Below are 21,594 nucleotides of genomic sequence, written 5' to 3'. Positions count from 1 at the left end.
AGTTCTACAGAATTGTGTGATATGTGAAGGAGCAAACAATACTATGACATGCAAAAATCCCCTGCCCAGCAATGACGACCAAGTAAAAATAAAAATAAAGTGTAAATGTGCATTAGAAGTGACAACATCGAAGCCACAGCAGGTTTTACTTTGGTTCTAACTGGAGAAGCACACAAATCACTAGCCTAGTCAGCAGTAACTTAACTACACTAATCAAAAGGCTAAACATTCAATTACCTGTTTGTCTCACAAGAAAATAAAAAATACATAATAATAATAACGGAGAATGGGAGGAACGTTGCTTATGACACACGCTGCAGGTCCAAATCCTTGCAATGAACTTGATAAAGCTTAAAGGGAGACCAAGCGAACCCAAGGCTACAAATCAAACATCATCCTTACATTGCATTTCAGTTACCCCTTTCCTGCTTTCCTGAAAAGGCGGATTGGTTATGGGGAAAAAGACTAGGATCAACACCAGTTCAAGATATTTGCTGGGAATTGGATACTCAAAAATAAGGACATAGCGTTTACATCATAATGAACTCACGTTCATTGTTTCAGAAAGATTAACTTTATCTTGGACTCCAACAACCCTTTCCCTATTCAGCATAACCATTACTTTATAAAAGCATTTTCATTAGATTGACTGACCTGTGGCGATATAAGCCATTTTTTCTTAGGCCTTTCTTCTTTTGTCAAAGTGATTGTGCATTTTATTTTGTTATATATACAGATAAAGATGGGAAAATTCAAGAAAGAATTATAGGCAAGTCTAACTTGGTACTGTCAACAACATTAATCATACACATAGAAAAATATGGTGAAAGTACTTTGTCCAAAAAAACAACAATCTGTGCTGAAAGAAAAACAGAGTAAGTAAAAGCACATAGGCAGGTGGGAAACATCCAGTCCCAACCAATGGAATACAGTGTCTCTTCACTTGTCTCTTAACTTGAACTTCAGAAAAAGAAAAAGAAAGAACACGCCAAGTCGAGACCAACCAGATCTGTTAGTAATGAGTATTTTTTGCTTGTTGTTTCAGGGAACAGTTTAGCGAGACATGAAGGCAGTAGGGTTCACAACGTTCCTACACTAAAGTTTTGTAATACTCAGATTACATTACAGTAGTATTCCCATATTTCAAAGTAAAAAAAGACAACTTGCCAGAAATGGCGTCCTTCGAACTGAACTAAATTATGTGTTCGTACAAATGTAAAGAAATTTTGAAACATCAGTGTAAGTCAAAATCTCCTGAAAGCAGTTGATAGAGCCAAGTCCAGTAGTCATGATAAATAGAAACAACAATTTAATATGATATGTGATTGTTACAAACAAGTTCTATACAGTAATACATCTTTCCTATCAAACATCTACCGTTTTTATCTCCGCTACTTCTTTTTTGAGTGTTACTCTCTTGAAACACCTCTAATCTTCGGCATTTATATGACCTTATCGTGTCGCAAGTGTGCAAGTGCCGTAAAACTCCTCATAAAACGGTAATACAAAGAAACCACACACACATGTCTGTCGCCTCAGTCAGTTCATCCGGCCTAAGTTTTAAAAAAGCTAGAGCATAGTCCTCTGCTGTTTGTTTGAATACAGATTCACAGAAGTATTTGAAGCAAACTGCCATTGATATAGCTACAGCGAAATCCTAGAAGCTTGATTGGATGTTTAAATACCTGAAACTGTTGCTATTAATACCGAGTAACGCTGCAATACCTTCACAAATACACACACTCATGACGAAAATATGACCGAATAATAACTTCATGGCGATAATACCTCACAATACTCGCTATAACACTCCAGAAAGCATGGGTGCACACAAACTAAATTTCAAGTCATGCTACCTTTAAACATGCCATACCACACGACGCGTGTCCATGTGAAGAGAACTTTTACCGAATCACACAGACCAATACATCAGCTATTCATGTCATCCCATACTAGATCTACATGTCAGAAACAAGAAAATCTTTTTTTTAAAATCTTCCTGTGGGTTTCTTATTTAATGAGTTTGTACCCACATTTCACACGAATCAAAATTATGAAGTAACTATAACTACAGGGAAACAAGAAATTAGTTAAAACAGTTTTTCTTTAAAAATGAAAAATCACTTCAAAATCCCAGGTAGGCCTACCATAAGGAAGTACTGCAGAAAATTATTTTCTAGACATTGAAAAAAAAAAAAAATACTAACAAAACATACAGTCATGCAAAGTACATTCAGGTCTACTGACCGACATGGCAGTCTTAGTATATTGTATAAGTGATATTCAAATAACGTGCAGCATTACATAGTCTAAATAGTGATAAAAACGACGATTAAATCAGGCATTATAATTAAAAACTCCATAATTTAGCTCTGTAAGAACTTTTCCATTTCTATAACCCTTCATATCAGGGCAGACTGAAGAAACTTCAACCCCTATTTCACTAAATGATGAAAAAAAAAACAACAACCAGAAACTAAGAACAAGGCCTACAAAGACACTTACCTAACCTATCTAAACTGTAAAACTAAGTTTCTAAAAAGGTAAATTACAGCTATCAAAAATAACCCCCCTCCCCCAACCGAGCTGCACTGTAAGAAGAGGAGAGCATTCTGGTTCAGTCTTACAAATAACTTTTGTCGCACTTAGCAAACAGCAGTGACAAGAGTTGGTGGAAATAGAAAAACTACAATATGATTCAGATGATGTTCTACCAATTAAGGCACAATTGACAGTATGCAGAGGCATTGCAAGGAGTTACATTTTATGCTACACTGAAGGGCATAACAGAAGCCTTTTTGTTTGGTTCATCAGCAAACACCTTGCAGTTACTCTCGAACAATTCTTTGTCCTTTGACATTACAGGCAATTTTAGATTTTTCCTATTTATATATATATATATATATATATATATATATATATATATATATATATATATATCTATCAAGGTCTATGCTATACCAAAAGCACAAAACATGTATCAACCTCTGAACTAAAAATTTTAAACAACTGTAGCCATCACTTGCAAGCACCCCTTCAAATGAAATCCAACAACTAAATGGCAAACTGCATCAAGCCTATGCTCCACTCTCAAGAAAAAAATGGAATACACCCCAATCTTTTCTATAAATAGTTAAGCAAATATTAGAGGAAGGGAAAGGGGGGAAAAGACTATACAGTAACAGATCTCAAGTGGTCAAGTCTTCCTAGAACTTCATGGAAAGTGGGTCGGGCTTCAGGTCGAATCTCCCAGGCCTGTTTCATGATGGAATATATCTCAGCAGGACATCCTTCCGGAGCTTCCATTCTGTATCCCCTTTCAACGTGCATCACAACATCAGCTAATGGCTGAAAACACAACAGAATACACCTTGTCACACAATCTTGAAAAATGTGTGGTTGTAAGACGTTTAAAATGGGTTTTATTTACATACCATTCAGATATAAAAATACATGAGGACTAGCCAAGGCACTTCCGTTACTCTGGGACATCCATAAACTGAAAAGATGCTTTGTAGCCAATTTTTAGAGAAAGCTGCATCTCAGCTAAGATATCATCACACATGGACCTTTCATGTCTACTCAGACACTTCTTTGCTTAAGCCTTCAGCTTAAAAAAATAAAAGCAACAGAATTAAAACCAGTCTAGGTGAATTTGCCACAAAAAACGATTCACATTAGCTGCGCAAGAATCAGACAAAAGAAGACCTTGCAGTAGTACATACACTTTAAATAAATGAATCTAATAAACTCACAATTCTAGGGTAAGGGACTCTTCCAAATGAGTACGTCTCCCACAACAAAACTCCAAAACTCCACATGTCTGACTTGTTGGTGAATATCTGAGGAAACAATAGAACACAAAAATTTTCTTCACTCTTCAGTAAGATTTAATATGCCAATTTCCTGTCCAACATTTTGAATGACAGCTGCATATTTCCTTGAGTCAGTAACAAAACCAGAGACTAAAAGCTTTGCCGCTGACCTGTTTTAACTCACTCAATCCCATGACCGAGATATCTCGGTCAGCTCATGGTCTGCGTTCAATCCCACAACCGAGATAACTCGGTTCTGTAGTTTGTTCCGTATACAAATCACTTCGTTTCGGAAAGCGGGCTCAAGTTTTACATAAGGTCAATTTATTATTTCCCCTGCCAATTCTGCCTCATGTGTGTTTGAAGATCAATGTTGGCTTGCTCTTGCTCATTCTCAAATAAAAAAAACACACAAAATTTTTTTTTTTTTTACTGCCCAGTTTGTACAACAACCAAAGCAAAACTACTAAAGCTACTTACTTCAAATATGACATGGTTAAAGTTCCATCTTAGGGTGTGCTTTGTGAAAAATTGTCAAAGCAATAGGATGATATTTGTGGTTACTAGTGGGCATATATATAGGTGCCCAAATGACCCGTTTCTGGGAAACCCCAGGGATTGAGTGAGTTGAAAGAGGGAGATGCTTTCTAATCCAGACAGCATGACCTCAAGGCCACAGGTTGTTGGAAAGGGTGATTTGAATATTCCATGCAGGTGTTCACTCTCTGGTATATTAACTCTTTATCTCCATGGGGGGTAAACTCACTATGCCGAGGCCCTTTTTTGGTACTCAATCTAAAAATGATGAAAATGTCACTAAATTGGTAATTAAATCAAAATAAGTGAACCTATTTCGATAGTTCTTCATCAAATGAATGAAATCCCGATAAAAGAGACCTGTTTTTGGCAATTGCTGAAAAGTAATTTGATGTTGGAGTCGTCTTAAAGGGATGTGCCAGAGCTGCTGTTAGCCGCTCACTGGCACAGCAGATCCGACTGCGAGCCGCTGGGGAGCGGCTTGCCCGAGAAAAAGAGTTAAGATCAATTTTCTTTTCTTTCACACAGAACTATTCGACAGTCTACTTCAGACACTGAGGCGATCAATATCTTATTAAGACAATAAAGACAAAATCGTTTAACAAACACAATACACTTGATGTAGTAGATCTTCTTACATTGTTCCTTAAAGACTCCGGGGCTGTCCACTTGATTGGAAACCTCTGACTAGATAAACTGAAGTCACCAAATTTAGCCAGGCCAAAGTCAGACACCTGGAGAAAAAGTAAATTGAGAACATTTCAAGCACAAGTCAAATACGATCAAACCTGCTCTAAACAGCCACCTATATAAGACAATCACTGGCACTGTAAAATGGCTGCCTGTCTAAAACGGCCACTTTCCCCCCCAACAATGAGTGGCCATTTTAAACAGTTTCCACTGTATATGACCAACAATGATTTATTTATAGAGGCATCAGCCATCCATGTCCAGGTGCTGTTTTAGCCTTCCACTGTATATATGTAAATGAAAACTGCAATGGAAAAATGGTTAAAACACATTTTTGTTTGTCTTGAGTTGTGGAACTATATATTATTTGATCACCAGAGCTCCCAGAATGAGCTCCAACTGCCATTGAAATAGGCAATCCTTGACTCTAGAAAAAATTACTGCTTGGGAGCTTACAACAGTAAAGCCTTACTGGAGCCAGCTACTAACATAAGCGGAACCACTTGTATGGCAACGTGGTGAAATCAGGAGCTCGTCAAAATAATAAAACCAGAGAAACCCAACATTTTCCTACCTGTTGGGCAGGTTTTATGCTTTTTTTTTTTTTTTGGCTCAGCACCTTTTATGTCAATTTAAGAATATATTTCTGTGAGGATTTTATTGAAAAATTTTGATCAAAGGCACGACACTAAGATATTCTGATATACTTTGCGATCTTATTAGGGTCAGATATATTCTTACTCCTTTGCTAATCATTTTACTGGTCCAGGACCTACTTCAGTACGTTCAGAAAAATTTCACCATAAAGGTAATATAAAAAGTAAAAAATCTATATTTTAGCACTTACAGGACTTCTCGAGCAAGAATCAAAAGCCATGTCTCCCGTAAAAAAAACCATGCAGCCCAACACCTGTGCCTTCATCCCCATATCAGTGAATTATTTTTAAATGCAAGTCATTTAAAAATGAAGGAAGACACAAAGCTGACCCCATGCACAACAATGCCTACCTTTGCTGTACCATCATCATGAACTAACACATTCCTTGCTGCGAGGTCTCTGTGCACCAAACTTTTGCTCTCCAAATAGTTCATGGCTGAACATGTGTCTCTGCAGAAAAAAAAATAAAAGAATAACAGCCTTTAACACTTTGCCGCCTCATCTCGCCGATTGGCAAGGTTTACTACCGCTCAGTTTCTTAGGATTGTCCCCAAAATATGATGGCAAAGTTTTAAAATTTCTGTAAAACAAACAGAAGATTAGGCAAACATATTGAAGGCCTTATTTAGCCAAGATTTTTTTTTAAACATCTACCATTAATAGGACACAAAAGTATACAGTAAAGCACAACAGTATAATGGTTAAAATGTCATTACTCTAAGACTGTCATGGTGACAGTTGCAAACTATATTATCTCCCCCCCCCCCCCCCCCATAAATGTCAATGCTCTAATAACAAAAACTAAATTATTGCCGGCATGACTTAGTAATAAAGTGATGACCTAGGAACAAGTCTAACCTGCAAAATAGCGTAACTGTCTATTCTACATGCCAAGTCTGTAATACAAATTATTCTGACTTGGACAATCTATGCATATCAAGGACATGTAGTTACTTGAGGGAGGCATTGCGCTGCCAAGAGCGAAATGCTCGCAGCTAAAAGGATTCGAAAACAAAAACAACAAATTCTATGCGGTCAAGGGGCGCAAATGGCCTTTACTTACGTGGCAAAGTTAATTTGATCCTTCTTTGTGATGACATTGCGACCTCTTGTGCGCAGGTATTCTACCAGACTTCCTTTGCCCATAAACTCGGTGACAAGAAATATGGTTTCCCCCAAGACCACGCCAATCAGCTTCACTAGGTTTTCATGTCGAAGCGATCTGAAGAAAATAGTGAGCATGCACATATTAAAACCTAGGTAAACCTTTTCTATATCAAATAATACACCACTAAAATCAACCTTGACCAGTTAAAGGCCTTTCTCATCCAGCTTACGGAAAGAAGGAAGCCTTTCTCTTGCCCATAACAACAGTTCCTGTGGAGATCAAGTCTTGTTCTAACTCCTTCTTTCTCATTTTAATCACTTTGGAAACACTGAATTCAAGACGCTGGACACGAGACAGAACTTTTTCTTCAGAAAGAGTTTTACGGCACTTGCAACACAATAAGGTCATATAAGTGCTGAAGATTAGAGATGTTACAAGACAGTATAACAAACACACCAAAAAAAAATTAGGAGAGGTAAGGATGTGAAGGAGCAAGCCACACCAGAGCACCTGCCAACCATCTGCTGAAGAAAATACATAAATATAAGGAATTTCAACGGAGCGTAGCCATTAACCATAATAATTTTGGGCTCAAAGAGAAGATTTTTCTCCTAGCTTTAACAGTTGTGACAAAATCTCCCGTAAGTAGGAAACTGGCTTTAGTACACAATAGCATTCAGGCTCGTGATGTCTTTTTTCAAACAGAACAATTAGTATGCAAAACCTCATGATATTTATTTGTAGACCAACTGACAATTTAATTTGTAATTTCACAAGAGCTGAAACGGAGCTATGGCTCTAGAACTTTTATCAAATAGTTGCTATGTAAATACTTAGAAGCTGAACATGTAAAAACAAAATAAATTCAATAAAAAGATTTAAAAAAGAGTTGACATTAAAAATAGCATATGCAGTGGTTAAAAAAAAAAAAAGACGAAACCGAAACATTTAAAAATAAAAAGCAAAAGTTTGATCTCTCTCTTTTGTCCAAAGTTGTTGTTTTTTATTGTGGCATCTCTAAACCACAATCTAATCTTTCCATCAAAGATATAGCAATCATAAACACTTACGTCATAACAGAAGCTTCTTGCAAAAATGACTGTCCACCCCTTTCTCTGTCTTTCAACTGTTTAGCAGCTACTGGTTGACCTCTGTAAGTTCCTTTGTACACATCTGGTGGGGAAGTGTAATCAAAATGAGCAGTGAGCATAAATAGAAAAACAAACAAACCCCAAAACCAAAACAAGTCTGTACATTGGAAAAAAGAATGCAAAGGACTTAAGGCTCTAACAAATACAGTAAATGAGCATAGGAAGCCTTCTGTAAGCCGCTGAATATTTAAATGATTCGGTACTAAAGATAAAAATATATATAAATCACAAGAAAGTTGATAGTGGACTAGTGGCCGTAAAGCTTGATCAATTGTCACCCTTTGTCGTGAGTGTGTGAGCACTTGGTGCTGCACAGGACTTGTTAGTGGTAGACAACAGGCTAAATTCTTCCAAATGACTCCCTAGTGTAAGACTCTGACATATGCAATTTTGAAAAGTCAAGCATACAAAGCCGTCGAATGGTGTTGGAAGAACATCAGTTTCTTCTCAGTGCTGTCTCGGTTCAGCTCACAAGAGAAAGAGGCAAAAAGACCAGAGGCATATACTAGACCTGCATGTGAGCCTCAACCAGATTGTCTGAAAATTTTGCGCAACCCCCCCCCCCCCAAAAAAAAAGCCTTTGTGGGTGTCATAAGGAAGGACATCCAAGTAACGAGCGACCACCCCAACAAACACAATAAAGAAGAGACCTAACCCTAACTCTACCCCCAAAAAGAACCTGCAATGGTGCGGGCCTCATGTAAAAAGGCCAAAACAAGTCCTAAATGAAAAAAAAAATTTTAATAAAAAAACCACACTCCAAAACAAACAAGGAGCATATAGATCTAGATCTATATGGCTTACATCTACATTGCTATAGGCTATAGGGTTTGATACAACCACACAATAGAATTGGAATATGAATCCTCCATATAGATCTAGATCTAGTAATCTAAATAATAAATCTAGATCTAGATCTAGATCTTGTAGAACAAGTGAATAGGAATAGGCCTTGAACTAGAAATCCGCATCCGATTCCGAACAGATGGACTCAGCTGAGTCTAGATTCTAGATCTAGATCTAGATCTAAATAAATAAATATTTCACGCACCTGGTGAAATGCTTATTTTTAGTACAATATTAATATTACAGCACAACCTATGATAGGGTTTGACACAATAGAATTGGAATATGAATCCTCCATTTAAGGTCTTTAATGATCTATATAAATCTAGACCTAGATCTAGATTCTATTAGAAGAGAGTCGGACTTAAATGAATCCACACGATCTGAACAATTTTATTGAATTAGTCAACAAACGAAATTCAAAATGGCCGCTCGAGCACGAAACTGAAAGTAGATAATTTAAGTTGTCGTCCTTTTTCGTATTCGCATTTCTACTTAGGTTCCGACAATTATGTCGGAAACGCCGACGTCGGCAGTTGGCGGTGCGCGCGTCGGCGGTCGGCACAAAAACGAAAGTGCCGACGAAGCCGACGGGAGAAAAAGGGGTAGCTGGCAGTCGCCCAGGCCTCGCACTACGCACATTGACAGATACAGGTGGGCCTAGCGATAGCATCGGCCGGTTCGCAGGTCGGGTCGCGATTGTCGGATTTCAGACGATTGTAGGCAAACATACAGGTCTAATATAGCTCCCGTGTATCATTTTAAACAAGCAGTTGCACTAAAGAAGACATAAATTCATGCAATTGGAGAGTGTAACAATAAACAGACAAATGTACTTTCTTATCTATTACAATTTTACTGCCATCAACTTAAACACAGGATCAGAACTTCCGTTAAATATATTTTTATTGTAAATGAAGACGAAAACACAACCATCACATACTTACATTGAAGGACAAAATTGTTTTAAACCCTAGGCATTTTAAGCTTTACTTCCCTTCTAAAAATTAATCCCTTGTCAATCTAACAAAACAACAACAAAAAATCCATTGAAAAATAGTAAACAATAAGAAGAACAAAATAATGTTTATAAAACTGACCAAAAAATAAACAAAAAGAGATTTTGTTAGTGTTTTTTCACTGAAAAATAGAAGCTCTAAAGAAACATGATCCATCCATTACCTCCGAAATCCCCTTTCCCGATCAGTTCCCCCAGTTCAACATCCTGCCTTGCGATGACCCATCCTCCGCTTCGAAAATCTTGTATGCTGACTGTGCCGAAACTATCGCCTGCTTTCTTCACAGGTCTTATGAGTCGAGTGCACAGACCATCCGCATTACTTGTGTAGTGCTGCAGAAAGGATTTCAGGGTTGGGGGGAAAGTATAATGTGAGAAGGGACTTTTTCAAAGAGTCAACTGAAAAATTTTGGGAAAACATTACATACATTTGATTAAAATAAAACAGACACACCAAAAAAACCTTTGAAGTGATTAGAATTTCTTCGATTTTTAAAAAATTATCCGTATACGATAGAAATGCTACTCAAAGACAGCCAATTTGCATTAACAGTAAATTTTTTTTAAAAACCCACAAAAAACATCCCCAGCAACTAGCAACCCAACATTTCAATTCAAAATGTCATACGTCATAATATTGTACATAATTGTGGACAGCCAAAAAGACCTCCGAAAAATGTACATCTTGAACTTGTCTCTTCAATTTCTATGAAATTATGTATATTTTATGGCTTATACAAACGTTTGTTCAAAACAATATCACAACATTCATCCCCAGCTTCCACAAAAGAAAACAAGCTGAATAACAAGCATGATAATTGACACACAGGAGAAATAGAGAGAATGGTTTATGAGAAGCCTTCTAACATATGTCAGCAATAAAAATCATATTCATTATCATACTTAAAAGTTTCAGTTTAATTATCAATTAACTACCTTAGCCAACATATTTGAGAGAAACTCATCTGTTTGTACTAATATTTAAATGTGAACACCAAGACAACATTTTACTATGAGCCAATACTGTTTAACTAGTGCTAAAATGCTTTACTTTCATCAATAAAAATTAAATAACCACAAAAGAATTTATGAGGCAATTATAAACAGTAGGCAATCTGCAAAGGATGAAGCAATGAAGAGTTATTTAAGTTTTCGGGGGGGTCTTTTCGATCAATCGCATAACAAAAAACAAGTGTTACATTTTGTCAACATATCAACAACAACAAACACTACCATCACAGTTATTCTACCGATGGGTCCCTATTAAGTACAGATGAACAACTCATACATTTATTTTAGTTTTCAATATTGCATGCTGTTAGCACCAGCACCATTTCATTCTTGAGCTAACATGCTTTTCCAACCTTAAGCACATACTACTGAAACAACTAAGGGCTCTCATGGTCTCGAGGTGCGGCATTCACCTCTCATTCAAAAGGTCTCGTGTTCAAAACCGGACAGTGATGAAAAAATTTTCTTCTCTACAAAATTTCCAATTTCACCTCTGTTCCTGTTCTGTTCTCTGCTTTCATCTCCATTTTCTCCCCCCTCCCTCCCCCCCCCCCCCCGACCTCCTCTGAGAACCTCTCTCCTTAACTCATGACTGTATCTACTGTGACTCCTGGCTCCTTCTTACTGCTGTCTACCAACCACACTCTTGATCTTAAGGTAGGTAAGATTGAACAGCTAACCATCTCGGATAAGGGCAAAAATTCTTAGAGCCCCGTAGGCAAATTGTTCATGTTAAATATAGGTAGCGTAAACACGGCCTCTCGGGCACTCGCGACCTTCCGACTGCGTGGTATCGGTGAAATCGGGGTAATTCCAATCGCTGTTTCTTTGCTCTTTCGCTATAAAACACCAAGTGCCGTACACCTTGTAAAAGTTCAGCTTTTCCTCGTTACAATGGTGTAAGTTGTTTTTATGTCCGATTAGTAGGAGCTGGAGAATCGCCGACGAAAGCGAAGCCCCTCGCGGTCGGAATGCGTGGTCGGCCGGTTGAAAAATTGACATGCGTGCATTCAAATGCTTCGCGGAACGAGGAATGTTTAAATACCGTCTTTTCATTGGCGGAGAACTGTAGAGCTTTAAACGGGCTTTCCCGTGGTATGTGTTTTGCCTTTGGCGTCTAAACAGAAAGCTTCTAAAAATACTGTCAAAATGTTTAAAGATCACTTTTTACCCATAATATGTAAAATACCGGCGTAAAAAATACATCTAATAAAAGATCAGTTTATTTCCTATTAGAATAAAGTAATTAGCTTGGAATTATTATTCATCAATCCTTCCGCGAGACTCAGAAAGCATGTGACCCCACACGCGGGGTACACTACAGTATAGAGCCGACTCGCTCGCCGCGGGGCCCGATGTGGCGCCGGCCGGGTCAACGTTTGGTGTTTTTGTCGAAATAACGACAGATCATCGTGTTTGAGGCGATAAAATACTAATTTGTAATGATCTCACAGTCTTTAAAAAAATTAGGCTCCATATATTTGTTATAGTGATTGTACTCTGTTAATGTGGAGATGTTTAATGCTCTGGGTACTCTTTTATTGTCTGTCAAACATGGGGTTGCAGCCAGTGACTGACTTTAACAAATTTGATCAAATTTTAAACAACTACCATTTTCTTAAAAATTGACAGAGAGGTTAAAGAATGGTACCAAAATGCTCAGTGGATATAGGCCTTTCAAATGGAACTTATAAATTTGGCATACAACTACTTTGAAAATTTAGTTTCTGGTACCTATTAAATATCCCTTGGTCCTAACATCGATAAGAGTAGGCATCGGCTGCCACCCACAATAATTCAAACTTAATATTCCTACCAAACTGAAAATACCCTATTTAGTATAAAAGCATATAGAGTACCTTCAAAATCGGAATGTGGCTGCCTGAAGGTAAGAGACCCTCTGCCGTAAGCTGACAAAACACCTTTTTTTTTTCATTTTAGAGCCAAAATCTTTTAATTGCTAAATCGTAAGCCTGATCAGTTACCCTACTTGAGGGAAAAAATCAAATTGAAGCTGCGCAGTTTTTGAATAAATTAGAATTCAAATTTCAGAATGACTCTATCTTCAAATGATTATGCTGATAAAAACAAACTTTTTTGTTCGAAACTGCTTAGAAAAATAAAAGGCATTTTGTCAGCTTCCGGCAGCCTTATGAAGTATGAAAAATGGTAACATACGTAAAAATCTATTGCACTGTAGGTTGAAGAACCAGCGTTTGATTACCCTTGAGCTTTAGCACAGGGAAAGCGAAAAAGAAGAGACTGAGACAACCTTTTATGTTATTTTGACTCTCCTTGATGCTTTAACACTTACAAATAAGAAAAACATAACTTTGAATGTATATATATTGGCCTAAACATAGACGCATTATTTCCATCTGAAAATGTATTTGCCTTGAAAAGGCCATTGATAACATGATCGCAACCAATGACAAAATTAGAACCCCAAGCACAATTGAATACACAGGTTTGAAAAAAAATCTGAGTTCAGTGATACAGCTTCAAAACAATTTTTTAGGGCCGTCAGAAGCACAAGTCAAAGCCAACTACCTGCACAAGCTCATCCAAACTTTTGAAGTAGACCTCTTCATCAATGGTCAATCTATTGTTCTGGATTAGAATGTGGTAATGTTCCACTTTGGCCTCATGGCACACACACAGTGTGTAGTCTCCAGGGTAGTTGTTGCTCTCTCGCACCAGAAAGAGGCCATCCTGACGAGGCTGCAGGAGCTGCTCAGCTTCACCGCGGGAGATTTTACCGTGAAACCATCTACAAAAGACAAAGGGTAAACAGCATGCGTGTTGGTGGGCAGCACTAGCTGTGGTATTAGCAATCTGCAATTAGATTAGCTACAGTCACACTTACAAACATACCTGTGAGTGATGAACACAAGATTAGAGGATGCCATGCAACGAGAGGAGATTCTGATCAGACAATTGAGACTATGACAAGACTTTCTAAACAGTACGTCACTTTAAAAAAAAACTTATCTCAGAGGATCAAGTGGTCAGGTGATGAAAATGGCAAGAGAAGCTTTACAAAAGTTAATTTTCAATCGTCAAGACGCATTTGTGATCTAACGATTTAAGACTGGGATCATAAAACAATGATCTTCCATGAAATCTCAAGTACAAATAAAATGTCAGAACAAACTTTCATATTGATGAACTTAAATGAGGTGAAAGAGAATTATAACATCCATAAAAAGAATCGATTAAAAAAAAAAACCCACAAGAATTTAGAACCATCCAAACATAAACCGCGAATAAATTTGTTTTTATGAATACATATCACGATGCAACAAAATCAAATAGTTTGATGATCCCCAAAATTCAAACAAATATATGAAACGATCAGGACTTGACAACAATCAGATCTATCCAAGTTAAACACTAGCCAAAAGAAAGGAATATAGGATTCATACAGTTCCATTCCTGTACTTCAATGCACAAATTCTAGAAGCAATTAAATTGCCACCAAAAATTACATCTATTAAACTTTTTTTCCTCACCAGGTGAGCCTCTCGCATATTTTCTAAAATAACCAGATTCTCTCTGCAGCACGATTTCACAACTGGGATAAAATGGCACTTTGCCAACATTATCATGATGTTGCCAGGAAGACCAGAAGCTACTAGCTGTCTCAGGAAAACCGTGCATCTTTCAGATCTGCTAGTCTCAAAGCCGATGACCATTAGTTTCGAGCAGTCAGAAGACAGGCGCATGCATCAGATGAGCACATTTTGTTTAAATGCAGATAAAACATTTCCAGGGGGAACGTTCTCCTCAGAACATTAAAATTCTGGTAACAATTTTCTCCTTTATTCATTCAATCATATCCATACAAGGTCTACACGAGACACAGAAGCGTTATTCAGAACATTCAGCCATCAATTTTGAGGAGGTGTAGCTGATACCTCAACCAACTCCACAAGAGTCGGGAATGAGCAGTCACCACCGTCCACTGATACTTGGCCATCTGGCCCCGTCAGAATTCTATAGTGGTCAATACGGCCAGCACTGCTGAGGGACAGAGTTCTGTCACCCACAAAGTGAATGCTGTCACGAATAAGGAACACTCCATCCTCCTGATTACCCAACAAAGATTCTGTTTCCTCTCGAGAGATGCTGCCATGGAACCAGCTAAAGATTTAAGGAAATCACACTACTGTCAACATCTCACTCAGTACAATTCATTTCAGTATATCAAATCTCAAAGAACAAATTAACAATCTCAGAATGTTTTTTTTCTTTTCTCATTATGAAACTCATTACAGGAACAGGAAGTCAGGCAAGTTTTCTATGAGTAGTTCACAGAATAACTCTCTAAAGAATAGTGCCAAAAGAAAATGGCATCTCAGAAAAAAATCTCTGCAAAGGCTGATGAATGGACCATTACTGATATGTGTAAAAAATAGTGGAACAGGAGGGGAAAAAGCAGAAGAAAAATAGGTCAGTGCCATTATGAAGACACACCTGAAATGCAAACTAAGCTGAACCTTAGTTAAAAAAATTGAAACATTCAAACAACATAAAACCAAATTTGCATACAAATTATTTTTATGTTCTTCCGACTTCATTGCATTTTTACTGAGAATTTTTCTCATTTCCGAGATGAGAAGAATCAGATAAAACACTTCTAACACTAAAATCATCACTTGTTCAACTCCATTTGCGGGAGCTGACAAGCCTGTAGTGTTACGACACTGGTAACATGGTTGTGGGGGCTTGATTTTCGAAAAGAGACAATGTAGAACTAGAAGGGTCACTAATAATGAAGAGCATGCTTACAGCAATAAAGCATTGCCTGATGACACATCATATTACAGTTTAGTGGCAGCACTTTAAATTCCCTTAATCTACTGTGGAAGCACATCAAAATTAGAACTGGAAAGTCTCCCAGTTGGTACTTGCCTCTTTTAATATTTAATCTGAGTATCCTTTGAGAGTTGCATAGGCTTGGATTTTAAGGCCACCCTTTGTGAAAGGCACCGACATTGCAACGCCAAAGAACAGTATCAAACAATATATCTGATCATTAAAACAATTTAATTCGTTCATATGCTCTGTTTATCTTGTTTGTCACAATGGAGGAAAAGAGACACTACCAGCCATGCTCATGTTTCGAGAATGGCCTAAATATAAATATGTCTGTGTCAGTCAAATTGTTGGAATGGGTGTACAGTCAAACCTCGTTATGTTGCCACCCTTTGGATAAGCATGAAGGTGGCGGAACAGTGGTGCTGACGATTCAAAGAGGTTCCTCTGTTGAATAACCCCAACAGCCCAACGTTAAGTAGGAACTGTTCGGAGCTGAGAGTCTTCTTTCTCTCTTTCTCTAACTCTGTGTCTTTTTCGCAGGAGAAAGATTATCAAGTAGCCAACCAGTTGGTGTTGTGTGCAGTGTATATCTCTGGTCGTCAGCTGGCTGGCGGTATAGACGAGCAAATTTACATTAGTTAAATAAGGACTGCACAACTTGAACAGTTGGCGGATGGCTAATGGCGGTGTAAAGACGCATATGTTTATACAGGTCCTCCTTTTCATACATTGGCAAAACTTGGTAGAAATTAGGGCTGGCGGTACAACAAGGTTTGACAGTAATTTACATTTTGAGTCAAAGACCCAATTGAATATGTGAAGAAGTCGAAACAGTTTTCGCCTCAGACAAAAAATTTTAGGGGAATCTTTCTGTACCCACCTGAAAAAACCCCCAACCCAAACAAATTCATACTTACGGCATTGCATGAAGTGTGACAACTCTTCTCAGCGTTACATAATTAGCTGGTATCATGCCCTCAACACCATTTGAATTTCTTGCACGGAACCAGTTTGGATCCTGTTGAGTAAACAAACAAGAAAGAAATCTTCATTTGAATCACCCACTTGTACGCTGCAAATTGAAGAATAGCAATCTATAGTTGCATTCTACAAAGACTGCAGCTGTCAGCATAGGTCACTAGCAATTTGTGGGCACAACCGATTCATGGGAGAAAAAAAACCCAATATGCAAACAAATGTTGTAACTAGACCACAGGAAACCACCTTACACTGTTAACACAAAATACATGAAACAAGCTGTGCAGCAGGAATGCAGAATGAGCAAAGAAAAAAAAATTGAAAAATATTTTCTTTCTCAGTATAGAACCATCTGGCCTCAGCTCTTTCATTGAATAAGGAAAACATAGTATTAACTACAACCTTGAAGAGCCTCTTTCCTTCAAGGAAGAAAAAGCAAATTTTCTTCACTTTTTTAATAACATCACATATCAACATCACCCTGACTTCTTTTCTTTTCTCCTACACATTCTATCTTTCAAGGAAAAAAAAGACAAAAATACCGAAGTGGGATTGACGATGACAAGCAGATCCCCACGTCGAAATGGCAGATCGTCCCGAGACCTTCCAGGAAAGTCATACTGACAGACAACTTCATCATTTGGTTTCCATGTAAGTGTCTGAGAAAAAAAAGTTTTACAAGTCTTTTATTAAACACGTATCAGCAGAACCAATTTTTAATTAGATTAATTCATTGGCAATGTGCTGGGCTTTGTGTGTAGAACTACGAAACAAGACGTGCTAGGCCTTACAGATATTTTCAATTTACTGGACATTGTAAAGTGAAAATGAGAGTACAGACCACACCAAAGGGGGTGGGGTCACTAATACTATGTGATCAGATGATCAAATGGTGGACAATGCCACTTTGTACCATTTTCGTCCCAGCCAATTTTCATTCTCATGTAAGGTTACATTTTCAAGCAGTATCTTTGCTCTTCTAAAGAATTTATGACAATCAAGCAAAATGTTGGGATTTTACCAGAGCAGACATATATACAAAGTATTATTTTTTTCAGATTCCTTTGTTTTTTACTTTATGAGCTTTAGCTTCATTAGCATGTTCCCAGAGGCGACAAAGGAAAAAAAAAGTATTTTTTACCCCAAAATTGTATCGCGTATAGCATCAATTTCATGAGATAAAGTACAAAATCTGTTAAATATTTTGTAAATGTGTCATGATGCCGTAGAATCAGGTGCTGGTCAATTTTTGGGCATGTGGAACTGTTAGTGTATCATAACTTTAATGGTGTTCATTTGCCTTGATTTTGTTGAAAAAAGACGCATCTATCTTGAATAGAAGTCGAGATATTTGCGACTCAAGGAGGAAGGGGTCATCTGGTTTCAGAGATAAAATTAGCGAGAAAATGGCCGCCAAAGTTTATAGACTCCCATAGTTTGAGAGTCCTTGAAAATTGAAAAGTTATATTTTACGTGCCTTTAATCAATGTCTTTGAGTAAAATCCACACAAAGTGTGTTTTTAAATAGACATAAAGGGTGTGAGCCAAAAAAACAAAAATTAGAAAAAAATCGCCAAACCGGCAGAAAAATGCCATGCATTTCAAATTTGTTTGTTGTTCAGTTGTTTAAAAGTAAGTAAGTTTTGAATTTAAAAAATTGTAATTTCTTAATCTGTGGTATTCATTGCATGTGGTTAAAAAGATTTTGTAGAAATTCAATTTCTAAATGTTTAAAAAAGGCAAGAAAAAATACATAAAATGTATGTTACAATTGTTAAAACAATAAAACAGTCTTTTTCTCTCTCCTGAAATATTTTGCTTTTCTGGCTTTGTACATTTGAACAGTTTGACAATGATAAGACTTAAATGTTATGTATCTCCATACCAAATTATAGACTCTATGAGAATAGATATTGTTCTCTGATTTCAGAGTTAAAGCGAACTACACAGTTTGTACACGACATCGGACTGACTGTCTAGCTGCTGTCATCGAGAATGAGGAAGAAGAAGAAGAAAGTTCTCTGATTTTTAAAAAATGACAAAAAATCCTGCTTTTATAAAGAACAGCACCCACTAAAAGGGGATATTTTTTACGAGTCCAGACAATGAGAAAAATACTGCATAACACTATGTATGAATGCAGTGCCGCTATAGTCTTTGTTCCACAAACATTATTTAATAACTAACTCTAATGAACTGATTATATGTCAGTCTTTATCTGACAATCAACTTTCTTGCTTATAAACTAGTCAATTGTAAGAGAGAATGGATTAGATCAATCTAAAAAAATAGAAACTACGTTAAATATCAAACTGAGACATTTTAAATCACTCCACTCTGAATAAAAATGAGAACACTTGACATCTACGTTTACTTGGTCCATTGGCATAGCTTCCAGTCCTCCGTTCTCTTAAAAGACAGCCAGGTAGCAGCACCCTTCAATGAGTTAAATTCCTCTGCCCAACTGAAGTAGAAGCCTGAAAAAAGAAGCGACAGACCTCAAAAGTTTACTGCATGCATTTATACTGATTTCGTCTGCTGCTGACCTCTGTATTAGTGTGGTCAGTTACAGAAGAATAGTTTAATCTCTGCCCTCACCCCTCCCAAATTAAGATTTACTTTCTTTTTTCTCTGGTGGGGGGGTTATTATAGGCAAAAATTTCATTATAAATCTTAGAAGTTCAAGCTTTAGTTTGTTACTTCAAGTTAAAAACAAAATACTGGAAAAAAAACAACAATTCTTGTTCAAAGAAAAGATACTACATCATGTTACTTTCAGCAACATGAAGCTATAGAGAGCACCTAACACACTTCTATGATTGTCCCAAATATAGATGACATATTTCCGCCATCTATTTTTGTCGTCTTCCAGGGTTTCCCTCACAAGTTGACTAGATCTATCACCCTTTATTATTATTCATCGGAATTCCAGTGACAAAGTGTGGAAACTTGTACTATTGTCTCTTCTTTTTGTACAATCTTTGATCTGCAACCTTGTAACATTCTCATTTTTCATCTTCAATTGGTCATAATATCACACTTAACCAGTGTTATTTTTTTTGTCTCATCCCTCAAGATATCAGAGTTTATCAGTATACCTGAAACATGTTGATAATCTATATAATTATAAACAGAATTAAATTACAGACGATTTGGTAATAGCGACTTACAACACCCTGAGTTTTTAAATTTTTTTATAACATTGTCAACGGCATTTCAATGAATAATAATAAAAGGTGATGGATCTAGTCAACTCGCGAGGGAAACCCCGGAAGACGACAAAAAAAAGATGGCGGAAAAAAGTCATCTATATTTGGGCCAATCACAAGTGTGCCAGGTGGTCTCAATAGCTATAATATAGCTTCATGTCTTTCAGCAGAAATAAATAAGTAATAAAAATATTTTGTTTGTTTTTGAAGCAATATCAGCTCCAATATTGTGAAGAGAGAATGATCACACAAATATACCATTTCATCATCATCACATAAAAACTGACCCCAAACTTTTCAATTTAAACATTTAAGACTTACCTACACTTCTATCATAATATCTAATCAACCCCTGATTGCTTCCTTATTTGTAGTTGTAGTATGAAGTTACAAGATTCAAGCACAGCTGAGGAAATGGTTCAAAAGCTGTTTGAAAACTTATCTCCTGACAGATCTGGGACATCAAAGGCTGAATTAAATCTTAACCTACCGGTAACAGTCAAATGAAAAAGTGAGAAAACTTTAAGTCAGCTAGGCTAAGACGAAAGTGAAACATCTAGATCTAATCTAGATCTAGATCTAGAATCTAGATCTAGATAGATTTCAATCACTTCTTGTAGATTAAAGAATCCCCAGTTTCGGGTAAAAAAAAGTAAATTTAGGTGCAAAAATCAATGTTCAGTACCTGTACCCGTGTAGGGGGCAGACAGCAGTCAGCAGTACAGTCACTGTCCTTAGTTTTAGGGCTGTTGAGGGAAACAAAAGTGGTACCCTTGCCGTAGGCTTACTGTGCAGTACACCGGACTGTTGCTCTCTCTCTGTCACAAACCTTCTGGCTGGTCACAACTGGCGTTGTGCCATTATCTGGAACAGGAAGAAAAATGCTAAATCTAGATTCTAAACACGTAGGCTGAACAACACTGACTAGATCTAGATTTAGATCTAGAAAATCTAAATGACAATACGTTCTGAACTTCCTGAATTGGCTGAATGCTCCATCCTGTGCAACGGCAATGCCACTCGTCGATGTTTACGTTTCCACAGTCCACAAGTAAAAAAAAAAAAGGCCTTACTTCTTCAGTAATCGTCAGTAATATCAACCAACCACCTAACAAGCAGAAAAGAGTGGCATAAATCTGCCAAATAAAGTAGAATAACCAGGTCTCGAAAATGTTGCAGACAACTTACCGACAAGGTAGCTCTGATTCACCAAACAACTGTTCTAGGTTTATCAAAGGAGGAAGTGTAATCTGCACCAGTCAGCCATGCTGAATGTAAGCGCCCTCTTTTTATACCTCTCTCCGGAGAGGAGACTCTTTTGGAGGTAGGCTAGCCTTAGTTATGGTAAACTTTATACACAATGTTTATGAACTTAGGCAGTGCATTGAATATAAGTAAATGTTGTGAAGGAACATATTTGACTAGTGATTTGGAGAAAATGCATTTAAAATCATTTATACTCAATTTAGAAAATGTTTTCAATGTAATAAATCACGAAAAACATTCCATGTACAAAACCCAAAACTGTATTAATGCAGCCTAATGCAAATTATTTTGTATAGCCCAGGCCTACCATATTTTGATTCTTGTGACAAAACATGAATCAGTCAAAAGCATGGGTGGGTGCTTGCTTGTGAGTGAATGTGAAACGAAACTTGATCGAATTTGTGTGACGGAGTGACGGCGGTGGTCGGTGACAGAGGGATGTTGTTGGTGTGGTCAAGTTGGGCACCCGACCCTTGTTTATTGTGA

The 21,594-nt window shown here is 37.3% G+C and overlaps 1 protein-coding gene across 2 annotated transcripts; it reads right to left on the bottom strand.

Moving 5' to 3' along the window:
- Positions 1-2,895: 2,895 nt before the first annotated feature.
- LOC101847157 (tyrosine-protein kinase CSK) lies at positions 2,896-21,150 on the bottom strand. 2 transcript variants are annotated; one of them, XM_005089047.3, is made up of 13 exons: positions 21,031-21,150; positions 20,528-20,706; positions 19,002-19,110; positions 17,176-17,292; positions 16,573-16,673; positions 13,385-13,604; positions 9,988-10,156; positions 7,879-7,981; positions 6,764-6,922; positions 6,051-6,150; positions 4,991-5,086; positions 3,756-3,842; positions 2,896-3,348 (listed from the first exon to the last, which is right to left on the bottom strand). In XM_005089047.3, the coding sequence occupies exons 3-13, from the start codon at positions 19,020-19,022 to the stop codon at positions 3,172-3,174; spliced, it is 1,350 nt and encodes a 449-aa protein (XP_005089104.1). In that variant the 5' UTR covers positions 19,023-19,110; positions 20,528-20,706; positions 21,031-21,150; the 3' UTR covers positions 2,896-3,171. The 2 variants fall into 2 exon arrangements, with proteins under 2 accessions (XP_005089104.1, XP_012946794.1); XM_013091340.2 differs by having other exon boundaries at positions 19,008-19,110.
- Positions 21,151-21,594: the final 444 nt, after the last annotated feature.

Source organism: Aplysia californica, unplaced genomic scaffold (genome assembly GCF_000002075.1).
Source record: "Aplysia californica isolate F4 #8 unplaced genomic scaffold, AplCal3.0 scaffold00002, whole genome shotgun sequence".
Taxonomy (NCBI): domain Eukaryota; kingdom Metazoa; phylum Mollusca; class Gastropoda; order Aplysiida; family Aplysiidae; genus Aplysia; species Aplysia californica.
Note: the sequence above shows the minus strand (reverse complement) of the source record. Positions and strands in the feature narration are given on the sequence as shown.

Excerpts from the sequence above, each read along its gene's own strand:
- LOC101847157 (XM_005089047.3), bottom strand. The coding sequence starts at position 19,022 with ATGCCAATGGACCAAGTAAAC. Across the intron at positions 7,982-9,987 it reads CGGGAAAGGGGATTTCGGAG|ATGTGTACAAAGGAACTTAC; the intron begins GTAATGGATGGA and ends CTTCCCCACCAG. Across the intron at positions 3,843-4,990 it reads CGGAGTCTTTAAGGAACAAT|ATATTCACCAACAAGTCAGA; the intron begins GTAAGAAGATCT and ends TTGTTTCCTCAG.